Source organism: Suncus etruscus, chromosome 3 (genome assembly GCF_024139225.1).
Source record: "Suncus etruscus isolate mSunEtr1 chromosome 3, mSunEtr1.pri.cur, whole genome shotgun sequence".
NCBI classification, from domain to species: Eukaryota; Metazoa; Chordata; class Mammalia; order Eulipotyphla; family Soricidae; genus Suncus; species Suncus etruscus.
The window spans coordinates 9230104-9242210 of NC_064850.1; the positions used below are offsets into that span (position 1 = coordinate 9230104).

Below are 12107 nucleotides of genomic sequence, written 5' to 3' on the forward strand. Positions count from 1 at the left end.
TGCCCAGCATGGCCCAGCACAGCCCCTTTCTCCCTCTCTGTGGGAGCACGGTTCAGCCATCTCCCTTCCCACTTGGTTTCAAGCCTTTGGTGATCCCCCCCTGAGCTCTTGGTCCCCTGGATCCTTCCTTCTAGGCCAAGACAGTGGAGGAGAAGCGGAATTGGACTCACCATATCAAGAGGCTCATTCTCGAGAATCACCACGCCACCATCCCGCAGAAGGTCACTTTCCCTGACCTGGCGGCTCCTGGGGCTCATGGGCAGAGAGGGGTCCTTCTGAATGCCTGCAGGATTGACTAGGGTCTCACCTTACCTGCTGATGTTGGCTCTGCTGGGCAGTAGACTGTACCCAGCAGATGCCACAGGCCTGAGCATGGCATGAGGGTGTCCCTGCATGGTGGGGCAGAGGAAGTCTGGTCCCAGGGAAGTGCCGTACTAGGATTAAGTCTGGGTTTCTTCCTTTCCAGGCCAAGGAAGCCATCTTGGAAATGGATTCCTACTGTAAGTGTACCTCCTGCCTATTATAAGTGTCTTTTCCCTCCCTGTTGTGTCCTTCCTTCCTATAAGTGTCCTCTCTTTCCTATTGTAAGTGTTCTTCCAGTTTTGTTTGTTTGTTTTTGTTTGGGGGCCACACCCGGAAGTGTTCAGGGGTTACTCCTCGCTCTATGCTCAGAAATGGCTCCTGGCAGGCTCGGGGGACCATATGGGAAGCCGGGATTTGAACCACCTTCCTTCTGCATGCAGGGCAAATGCTCTACCTCCATGTCATCTCTCCAGCCCCATGTCCTTCCTGTTTTTAAGTCTCCCTCTTTCCTACTGTAGTTATCCCTCTCCTACCTGTAGTAAGTGTCCCTCTTTCCTAGAAGTGTCCCTTTCCTTCCTGTTGTAAATGTCCCTCTCCTACCTGTTGTAAGTGTCCTTCCTGTAGTGTCCCTCCTTCCTGTTGTAAGTGTCTCTCTCTGCTGCCTTCCGCCATTTTGTGCCTCTCTCCTGGTTGTGTTTTGCTGATACTTTGTTCTGCAGAGCAAGGAGACTTCCTGAACAGGAGCAGGGAGTCCAGGGGGGCTGTGAGCTCCTTAATTGCAGACGATGGAAGCTGAGAAAGGGCTGTGGAGGGAGGCTCGGACCTAGTCCAGGTCAGGGCGATGGTCCCTGAGGCCCGCTTGTCTCTCCTGGTACAGATCCCAGCCGGTACCGCGGCAGCCCAGAACGGCTGAAGAAGGCTTGGTCCTCTCAGGACGAGGTGTCCTGCCATGTGCGCCAGGGACGCCGGCAGTCTGGTAAGGGAAGGGCTGGGGTCACATCCCAATGTGGTAGGTTTCCCCTCTCCCCCTAAGGAACACTGGAACAATCAAGGAGGGTGGAAAGGCCTCGGGTGCAATCATAGAATGTTTGCTGTTTGTTGAAAGATTGAGGTAGATTTCCAAGGGGTACTGAGCAGCGATTTTCCTTTCTTTTTCTTTTTCTTCATTTTTTTTTTTTTTGCTGGTTTTTGAGCCACACCTGGCAGTGCTCCAGGATTTACACCTGGGTCTATATAGGCTCAGGGATCACTCCTGAGGGTGTACTGGGGATTAAATCCTGGTTGGCTGCATGCTAAGTGAGTGTCCTACCTGTTGTACTATGGATTCAGCCCCGAGGTGTTTTGTTTTCAAGAGGGGACAGTGGACAAATAAGTTTGGGAATCTCTGATCTGCAGCATGTTCTGGGGTTGACACCTCCATGGCCCAGAGCTGGAGAAAAGGTGGGAGGCTCATGGGGTATTGGGGTCTGCCATGTGTGGGTAGGTTCTCTTTTTCCAAGGTGTCTCGGCTGTTGGTTCATTTGGTCCATGGCACCATTTACTGCCACGCAGTGTGAGTCAGCCAGGAGTAAGTCTCAGTTCTTGCATCATTCTGGAACAACGCAGAAGCGGGACATGAGGAAAACAAGTTAGATTTCACATGGCACCAAATCCAGACAGGAAATATTGACTTTAGGTCTTAGGGAAAAGTTCCATTTTCCTCTCCTGCTTTTTTCTTCCAGGGCTGGTCTTGTTGCTGCTGTGGATCTGGGTTTATTAGAATGAAGTGCCTATTTAAAAAGAGAAAGCCTGGCTTTTCTCCTAGCTTCCATGGTGACGAGTATATGAGTTTTTTCCCGTGTGAGGTCCAGGGACAGATTGATGGTGGCAGAGACTACCTGCCAGACTTACCTATAAGGCAGGATTTGGGGTGAGAACTGTGGAGAGCCACAGAGTTTCAGGAGTGAGCAGGGGCAGCAGGCCAGCTTTGTCCTTGTTGCATTGGATATTTTATTGGCCACGAACTTGAATAGCCCTTTCGCCTTTGAATGTCTAGAAGGGAGAGCCATCTAGGTTCTGGAAAGCTCTCCAGGTTTTGCTCTGGTATTGCTCCCAAAGGATCTGGAACTGAGGCAGAGGTTTTTGTAGGTCTCTGTGTTTAAGTCTCTGAGTTGCGGGTTTCTGGACCTTTCCCCCCCCTTTCTTCTGCTTCCTCTCCCACTGTAATCTTGTTGATATGTTAGAACTTTGAATTGGGAGTGGCTGGCACAAGGAAATGTCCAGGCAGTAAGGACTGGTGGTTATAGCAATAGGAAGATTCCAACTCACTTCAGCTCCAAGCTAGTGATGGAGGTGCTTAGGACTTGTTTTAAAGTTCCAGTTTCCATGTGATTGGTAGTTTAGCCTGCACATACTCAAAGAATTGGGCTTTATGCTTTTCCTTCTTTGGGCTTGTTTGAATCCTTATGAAAGATAGAAAACGTGCTACGTACTCTCCAGCCTTTTAATACAGGGATATTGACCACAGTTAACAGTCTCACTGAGAAGTAGGACCTGCAAGATGCCTCCAGGGCCCCTGAGATCTGGGGGACTGTGATTGCCATAGAGACAGCCTGTGTTGGAGGTGTTGTGTTCATCCCTTCAAGGCACTAGGTGTCCTATCTCATCTGCCCCAGCATGCTTCTCTGTTGTAGCTTTTCTCCTCCTCCTCTGTTAGAAGTCAGTCCATCCAGGTGGGTGTCCACACAGGTTGGAATCACTGAATGAGAAGGCAGTATTCTGAGCAGATAGTGTTCCAGGCTCTCACTTTGATGGCCTCTAGTCCTCCAGTCTTCCTGTTTCCTGCTCTCCCAGAACTCAGATGGGCTGATAAGTTCACTACATAGTAACACCTGTTGTCATGATTTGCCACTTACTTTTTATTCATGGTGGAGGCATACCTGGTAGTGCTCAGGGGATTACATGTTATCATGGATTGGAACCTGGGGTTCCAGCCCTCTGAACTGCTTTTCTGGCCTTATGGAACATTTTTTCCCCTATATCTTGGAAATAAAAGAGTAGAATATTTTATATGTATCACTTTAGAATGGTGAGAGATTTATTTTGGATTATACTGTGTGTGTGCGTGATTGCTTTGTGCACATATATTCATACATATACTTGACTATCTCATGAATATACTCGTGAATTTTGTGAATACTCTGAGGGAAAATGATTGGTTGGGAACAACTTGAGGGGCTTTTGTAGTCTTGCCTCCTAGGTCCATGTTGGTTGTGGGCGTCCTACTCAATGCCGGTTGGGTGTGGACAGGGTAGAACAAGCAAAGAGGACAGTTGTCCCCCTTCCTTACCCTGCCTGCCTGCCCACCAGGTCTGTCCCAGAAGGGGACCTGGTGCTGACAGCAGCAGCCTAATGGATGTGTTTGTATCCTGTCCTCAGAGCCTGGTCAGCCCCCGCACAGCCGGGCAACACTCCCCAGCGGGCAGCGAGGCTTCATGGTGCCAGGCCTTAAGTTAGGCCGTAGAAAGTCGGGTGCGACCTCTGCTTTCCAGCTGGGGGTGCCATGAAGGGGCTGGGTGTTGGGGGCTGTGAATGCGCTATGTGCTCCTGGCCGGGCGGTGTGGCCTTGCTTGCGGTGTGTTTAGGCCCTACGCCAAAGCCTGGCTCAGGAACCAAGGGGGTGAGGGTGCTAATGTCGGGAGGCTGAGGGCCCCAGGGCTGGATGGGGAGGTGCTGAGGGCAGCCCTGCTGGAGGCAGCCAGGCAGAAATGGACTTTGAGCTGGTGATGGGCTGTCGTGCTGTGAGGGGGGGATCTGGCCAGTCCTGGCTGTTTGTGGGCCTACACTGACTCTACTCACTTTCCTCTGCAGAGCCCACCAGACACCTCTTGAGGCAGCTGAGTGAGAAAGGTGAATGTGGGTGGGCAGGCAGGGTGTTCTGGGTGGGCTTGAAGGAAACCCTGGTGCTGTCTGGGTCTGAGTCCCCCACCTGGGTCCTGGGGTAACAGACATGTGACTTGCTCTGGCACTTTTTGACAAGTCCCAGAGAACTGGGTGAGGGTTCCAGCAATCAGAGCCCCTGTAAGGCCTTCCCAGGAGTCTCTGGCCTCTTTCTCCCACTTATCTCTCCCTTCCCCTCCCCCTTGCTTGTATGCTGGAACCTCATAACCATGACAGCAGCCAGAGCAACAGGAATGAAGGTAAGGCCAGAGGTGGAGGGAGCCGGATTAGGGGTGAGGGGAGGGGGTGGGCAACCCCTGGTAGCCCCTTCACCGCCATTGTCTTCAATCTATAACCAACTCCTCTTAAGCACTCGCTGCTCTCGAGGGACTCAGAGATGGCTAAGCCATGCCCATTTCCCAGAACCCTTCCTGCACCCTCAAACCCCCTTTCCTGTCCCAGCACCCTCCTGACAGCTGCCCTGGCCCGGCTCTGTCCTGCTGTCCCTCTCTCTGGGCTTTGAGTTCCTACTCAGGCCCTGCCCGCTTTCCCCTCTGGACTTAGAACTACTTGTAGCTTCCCCCCTCACCCCCTTTTCTTACCGGCCCCCTGGAGACCAGCTGTGCATGCCCCTTGGAAGGTCTCTTGAAGCCGCCCATCCCCACTGTCAGGAAGATGGGAGGTGGCCCTGAGGCCATTACTAGAGGAATTTTATGCTCTGGACAGCATGCGGGCAGCGCTGGCACTCTACTGGACTTCGAGCAGCCACCCTGTCCTCGGGGCCTGCAGACGAAGGGTGAAGGGGCTGCCCCGGAGGCGCAGGAGGAGGAACAGGTGGTGGAGGAGGAGGAGGAGGAGGAGGAGGAGGAGGAGGAGGAACAGGAGCAGGCCTTTCAGGTCTCTTTGGAGGCCCTGGTCAGGCCTGAAGGCAGCAAGAAAGGGACTGGGCCAGAGCCCCCAGGCTCGGAGGAGGAGGAGGAGGAGGAGGAGGAGGAAGAGAGCCTGGCAGTGGCGGAGCAGGTAGCCGACTTTGCCAGCTCCCTGCTGGCTGCCCTCCACTGCTGGCACTATCGGGCCAACGCTTTACTTTTCTCCCGGGGTGCTATGGTGAGGTGTCTCTTTGATCCCCCTCCTCTTTGCATGTTCCTTGGCATGTGCATGCCCACCCCCAAGCCCTTCCCCATCCTCCCCAGCCCTCTCTCCTGCTGGCCATCAGCATTTCCTAACCCTGTGCTCACTGCCATGCCTCAGTGAGCCCCTGGCATGTGCTGCCTTGGTGCTGGGTACTAACTGGTGCTGCCCACTGAGCATGTTGAAGGGGGGTGGCGGCAGGGATGGGGAGAAGCCAGTGCACGGGGAGCTAAAGGGACCGGGGGGTTGTGTGGGCCAGGGGTGCCTGCCGTGTATGCGGACACTGAGCTGGCCCTGGCCCCAGACTGGCTCGCAGACCCCATCCTTTTGGGCTCCCACTCCACCTCTCTGGAAACTAAAGACATCCCTTGGCTGGTTGCAGGGGAAGGGACGCCGGGAGTCGGAAGGCTCTAAGGGCTGCCGGAGGCCCAATGGCCAGTCTCCAGCCAGCACTGAGAAGCGCCTGAGCGCCGAGTCCTTCTCCTCTCTGCCTGAGGTGAGCAGCCCACAGCTAGAATGGACGAGTGCATGCAGCCTGGCCCACTCTCCAGGCCTGCAGGTTGGGCATTGTCCTGTGGGACCCATGGGCAAAGGGGGTGCTCATCCTTGGGGAAGTCTGTGCTTGGGGAGCAGACAGGCCTCTCTGAGTCAGAGGAAGGTGTCCCTGAGCTCTTGGTGCTCCCTGAGTCAGCTCCTCCCTCTCGGCACCTGAGTTCTGAACTCTAGCCACTCTCTGGGCTCATGGGGGATCTTTGTACTCTATTAGGTGGATCCTGACCCTGTGTCCGGGTTCGAGCAGGAGGTGTTTGCTGCAGAAGACCCCTGCCCCGAGGAGATGCACTTGGATTCCGAGTCCCTTGAAGTTTTGGAAAAACATCTCGACATACCCCATGAACTACTGAAAAATCCAGGCGACATGGTGGATTTTGTGGTGCCTGAGAGCACGGAGGACCTCAAACCCCTGAGCAGTGAGGAGGAGGAGGAGGAAGAGGAGGAATTGGTTGCAGCCCAGGAGCCTGAGAGCCTCCTGCCACCCTCCGTGCTGGACCAGGCCAGTGTCATCGCCGAGCGGTTTGTCAGTGGAATCTCCCGGCGCAGCAGCCTGGCGCTAGAGGATGGCAAGTCCAGTGGCTTCGGGTCACCTCGGCTGGCCAGCCGGAGCAACAGCGTCCTCAGCCTCGATGGCAGTGAGAAGGGCCTGGGAAGGCACGGCAGCCTCTCGGACTCCCTTAGCACCCAGCTGCCCCAAGACACGGACAGTGGTGCAGGAGGCCCCACCGAAAATGGCTCTTCTGTCAACGGGATGGAGGCCCCTGGCCCCAGTGGGCCCCCGGAGCCTTGCAAGAAAAAGGAATCCACGCTCTCCACCCGGGACAGGCAGCTGTTGGACAGAATCAAGACCTACTATGAAAATGCAGAGCACCACGATGCAGGGTTCAGCATCCGGCGCCGGGAGAGCCTCTCCTACATTCCCAAAGGGTTGGTGAGAAACTCAGTCTCCAGGTTCAACAACCTTCCCAGGCCTGACCCCGAACCCCTGGCTCCCCTGGGGCCCAAGAGACAGACAGGCTCCCGGCCGGCCTCCTGGGCTCTGTTTGAGTTCCCAGGACCAAGTCAGGCAGGCCCAGGGGACCCAGCTCCCATCACTGACTCCGAGTTCCGCCCGTCTTCCGAGATGGTGAAGCTGTGGGAGGGCATGGAGTCCTCCCGGGGGAGTCCTCGCAAGGGGCCAGGCTCAGGCCACGCTAATGGCCTTGACTTTCATGAGCCACTCTTCATCTTGGAGGAGCATGAGCTGGGGGCCATCACTGAGGAGTCTGCCACTGGCTCTCCCGAGAGCTCCTCTCCCACTGAGCGATCCAGCCCAGCCCACCTGGCCCAGGAGCTCAAGGAGCTGGTGAAGGAGCTCAGCAGCAATGCCCAGGGCGGGCTGGTGACCCCTCTGCACCCCCGCATCGTGCAGCTCTCCCACATCATAGATGGCCACATAAGCGAGAAAGTCAAGAACAAGGTCTACCAGTTGGCCCGCCAGTACAGCCTCCGCATCAAGAGCAAGTCAGTGACAGCCAGGCCACCACTGCAATGGGAAACGGAGAGAGACCAGAAGAGCCCCGCCAATCCCCAACTGCAGAAGGAGGCTGGAGAATATTCAGGTGGCAAAGGTATAAGGATAGGATGAAAATGGGGTGTCCTTCTTGTACATCTGGGAGTGGGAGGCCCTTTTAGGAGGCTCTGGGGGAGAATGACCCATAAAAAGCAACTACTAAAGGGAGCTAGAGATGTAGTGTGGTGGTGTACATGTGGGGCCCAGGGTTTGATCCCCCAGCATGATAAGAGTAAGTAAAAGGAAGATGAATGGCTTGGAGTGAGCCCTGGTAGTTGGCCAAGTTCCATGGTCAAGTCCCATGTTGGATCTCTTCATTGCCTTCATGGCCTTTCTGCCCATCAGAAATCAAAAGGCCTGTTCTATTCCAAAAACACAAGGTCTCTCATTTCTTCTGTTGACTCCAGACCCCTCTGCTTTTCTATTTCTTATATCCAATAAAGAGGACATGTATAGTGCTATGAATTCTCCACCACGCCCAGCCCCTGTCTATTAGTGTGACCTGCAGAGTAAGTTGGAGTCAGTTGAGGGGCTCTCCTGCTCTTTGTTCCTTCCCAGGATTCAGGCAACTTGCTCTCTCCACAGGTAAGAGAAGGCCGGTGCTGTCCCTTTTCTACCCAGAATCGCCAACAGGCTCAGAGCACAGCCCTCCAAAGTCCACTGCTGGGGAGACATCACCACGGTATTTCTCCTCCAGCTCCTCTGCAGCTAGTCCCAGGACCACCTCTCCTGGGTCCCGGGCCTCTACACGAAACCCCCTAAGCCCCTTGGATACTGAGACCTTCAACTGGCCCGATGTCAGAGAGCTCTGCTCCAAGTACGCTGCCAACGATGAGGCCCCACTGGCTGAAGGCAGCCGACCCTGGGCTCCCCCTGTTAACCGGAGCCGCTCGGTGCCGGAGAACATGGTGGAGCCTCCTCAGTCGGCCAGAGTGGGCCGCTGCTGCAGCCTCAGTACCAAGAGGGGCCAGGCAGGCCCAAGGGGACCAGGGGACTCACCCCAGCATGATTCGGATAGAGAGGACGACCTTTATGTCACTGCCCATGTCACCTTGGACAACAACCAAAGGGTGATCATCATGGAGAAGGAACCCCCACCCGGCTCTGCTTTGGAGGACAGTGAGGGTCTCCACTCGCCTGTGACCATGCCATGGCAGGGACAGGATTTCCGGGAGTATGGACTGAAAGAAGAGGGTCCCAGGGACTCAGCAGACCCAAGTCAGCAGGGCAGAGTGAGGAACCTGAGGGAGAAATTCCAGGCCTTGAACTCCATAGGCTGACTCTGACCCGGCGGAGGAGCCTGCGGAATGCTACACAAAGTCTGCACAAAGACTGTATGTGTCCTGTTGAAGAAGTCCTACTCTGTGCCCTCTCCCCCCAGAAATCAGATGAAAGACAGATGTGGGGCGCCCAGTTTGAGTGTTGTCCATGTACTAGGTGACTTCTCAGAGGCTCAGATGAGACCATCTCCTGAAGCCAGTGTGGCTACTTCTCTTGTATATATATAGTTCTCTGTGGTAAGAAGGTAGATATTTAAGCTCTCCTCTTCTCAGAGAGAACAAGGCCTGCTCAGGCCCCCAGATGGGCCAGCCACTGCCAGATGGGAGTGGGCACACCCAGCCAAGGGAGATGCTGGGAGGAGGTCAGAGCAGGCCCAGCTCTCAAGCCTTTCTTTGTTAAGGCAGGAACGATGCCCCTAATTTATTGTTTTGTGTTCTGCGATGTGTTTATTATGTATATGGTGAGTATCTCCTCCCTGTGAAGAATGTAAAGGTTTCCCCCATTCAGGTACTTCTGGGGGTTGTTGTCTAGTTGGTCCCGTGGTTGTTGCTAATGGACACACATTTCACTATTTGCCAACAGTGCAATAACCACTGCTGACCAAGCTGTGTGTGGACTCATTTTTGGGGCTACGTTGAGGGGCGTGGGACACGAGGGTGTTGCTCGTCCAGCCATGCCATCCATCATTGTCACTGTCTCCTTCAGTGTTAGTCCAGGCATAGCACTCAAAGGGAGTTGTGGGCAGTATGACAGGCAGGAAACTTTGCTGTTGCATTTTTTCATGCTTCATGCATGGCTCTGCAGACCAGAGCTTGGTGTGATGCTACAGGTGGGTGCAGGGTTTGAGCTCATTTCCCACTGCAGCTTTGAGCTCATTTTCCCGAAGTTGAATTCAAAGGGTGAGTGAGGTTGAGGTTTGAGGAAGGGAGCAAATGGAACATTTTTCAAGTAACCCAAAGTTCTACTACCTAGTTTATTTCTTTCTTTCTTTCTTTCTTTCTTTCTTTTTTTTTTTTGCTCTCTTGTTCATTCCCAGGAGATATCCTAGGGATGAGAATTCTAAACTCAGAGAGCCTGAGAATGTCTTCAGGTCATTTAAAACATTGCAGGGGAAGTGCATTCATGTGGGCTGGATCTTTTTCACCCCATTCTCAAAAAAGTTTCTCAAAAAGGGCTGGGAGATGGTACAGTGGTTAGAGTACATGTGTTCCCCCCCCCCCCCCCCATATTCCATTCCTAAGGATCCTGGGCATAAGCACCTCATCAGGCCCTTGCTGGCCTGGTTGACCAAAAATCCCTGCTGGGGCCCTGGGTACCACTTAGGGCCCCACACCCGTTTTTCCAGAGTAAATGATGCCCTTATTTCTGATGGGCTTTGTGTCCTTTCTTAGGGTGCAGCATCCTCACATGGTCCTGTCTCTTTGGGGCTTGGCTATTGGGCTACAAGACTGGCCTCACTTGGAGGACAGACAGCCTGGGGATGGATGGGCCTGCTGAGTGGAGTGAGGGTACCGAGTGGTGAAGGGGGAATGGAGACCTCTCCTAAGCAGCCGCAGATGAGGAACTTCCCCAGATTCTGCCAGCTTCCCTTAAGTGTCTACAGGCACCACCCTTGCTAAGAAGGTCTTGACTTCTGCCAAGCAAGGTTCCCACGTGATGCTGCATCACCCGCACACACCTGCTGAGTCAGGAGCCTCCAGTTTATCGCTAACTTGGAGGGTGGGGGCCGAACTGCTTTTCCTTCACCAGTAAATGGGGAGATAGATGAGTCACCATTTCTCAACAACCCCCAGACATCTCAGGGCCTGGGGAATTGAAGTGGCTCTGGACTTAACTCTAAGTATGCCTGATTCTTAAATGATATTTGGAAATCTCACTAGCTGCTGAATAGAATCAGCAAGGGAGTGATGTGTTTCAGGGCCACTGTAGAGTAGGTAGGGTGTTTGCTGTGCATGTGGCCAGTTTGGTTTTGATTGGCATTATTTATGATACTCCCAGCTAGCCAGGACTGATCTCTTGAGTGCAGAGCCAGGAATAAGGCCTAGCAGTGTCAGGTGTGACCTCCAAACAGAACAAAACAAAACAAAACAAAAATAGGGGCCAGAGTGATTGCAGAGTGGTAGGGTGTTTGCCTTGCATGCTGCCAACCCAGGATAGACCTGGGTTTGGTTTCTGACATCCCATAAGGTCCCCCAAGCCTGTCAGGAGCAATTTCTCATTGCAGAGCCAGGAGTAACCCCAGAGCGTTGCCGGGTGTGGCCCAAAAACAAACAAAAATAGTGACATGTGAGACATGTTCACCCAGACAAACAGAAACCACCTCAGATCTGTAGTGCTGGTGCCTCTAATGTCCAAGGCGACGTGATGGCGCTGTACTGAGCTCTGTAGGGAAGGGAGTGACATCCCCTAAAGGAACAAAATTTTTGACATCTTGGGTTGCTGTCAGAGCTGGGCCCTGAGAATTTCAAGGACAGTTCCTGGATCTCTGATGGCCCTGTGGGCCCCGCAAACCTTGACCTAGTTCAAAGGAAAACAGACAAGTCCAATGAGGAACCAAGAGGAATGTGGAGCTTTGCTGATTTATTAGAAAAACTAGTAAATGGGTTTCCTCTGGTTGGTTTAAGCACATTTGAGCAGGTGGAGGACGAGGCCCAGTGGCCCCAGGGCCAGCCCCAGTTTGCATGGTCTGTGCCCGACAAGGCTGTGGCCCTCTGCAGCCGCCTCCTCCCAGCATCCTCCCTGAGCTTGCTTTTCCAGTGGACTGAGCCTGGAGGTCCTCTGGGATTCTCCAACCACTCCTATGGAAGAGTGGGCGTGAACCCAAGACGACCTGGGAGACCCTAGTGGCCCTCTAGGCAGGAAGGAGAAAGGTGAGGGGATGAAGAGCCCAAGAACCCTCTCTGACCCCCCCCCCCAGCTAGTAAGTAGAGGTTGGGGGGATGGAGGGAGATTGGGATGGGAATGGGGAGCGCCTGACATACCCAGGAGATGCTTCCTCTGAACTGCCCTGGGAGGAAGGCTCTTATGCTGGTGTGGACTGGAGCTCTGTCAACTTCTTTTGGGACTAGTGTTCGAGAAACAACTGCCAAGTAGAGATTGGAAAGAGACGATCCTTGCTAGCACACTGGGAAGCTTAGACCTCGCGTGGTGTGTGTCCCCAAGCCGGGCAGTTTGTCCAGCTGGCCGAGTCTGGGACCCATGTGAGGGAGGGATGCGTGGGAGCTGGCCATAGACAGTGGGCCACATGCAGCTGGCTGCCCTGTTTTGGGGACCTGGGTTGGTAAGGTCCTAGTTCCTGTCTCGGAGGCCCTTTCACCCTTAGATCTGTGGAATTGTTTGCTGTGTGTTGCTTATCATAGATGCACTTTTG

At 54.0% G+C, this 12107-nt stretch overlaps 1 protein-coding gene across 1 annotated transcript in view; it reads left to right on the top strand.

Moving 5' to 3' along the window:
- Positions 1-8900, top strand: part of PLEKHG3 (pleckstrin homology and RhoGEF domain containing G3) — a 46808-nt gene extending 37908 nt beyond the window's left edge. Inside the window, exons 10-18 of the mRNA XM_049770317.1 lie at positions 135-221; positions 467-500; positions 1181-1279; positions 4153-4191; positions 4459-4481; positions 4948-5328; positions 5735-5848; positions 6119-7514; positions 8042-8900. Coding sequence (XP_049626274.1) covers positions 135-221; positions 467-500; positions 1181-1279; positions 4153-4191; positions 4459-4481; positions 4948-5328; positions 5735-5848; positions 6119-7514; positions 8042-8736 — 2868 coding nt within the window. The 3' untranslated portion in view covers positions 8737-8900. The remainder of the gene's footprint in view (positions 1-134; positions 222-466; positions 501-1180; positions 1280-4152; positions 4192-4458; positions 4482-4947; positions 5329-5734; positions 5849-6118; positions 7515-8041) is intronic.
- Positions 8901-12107: the final 3207 nt, after the last annotated feature.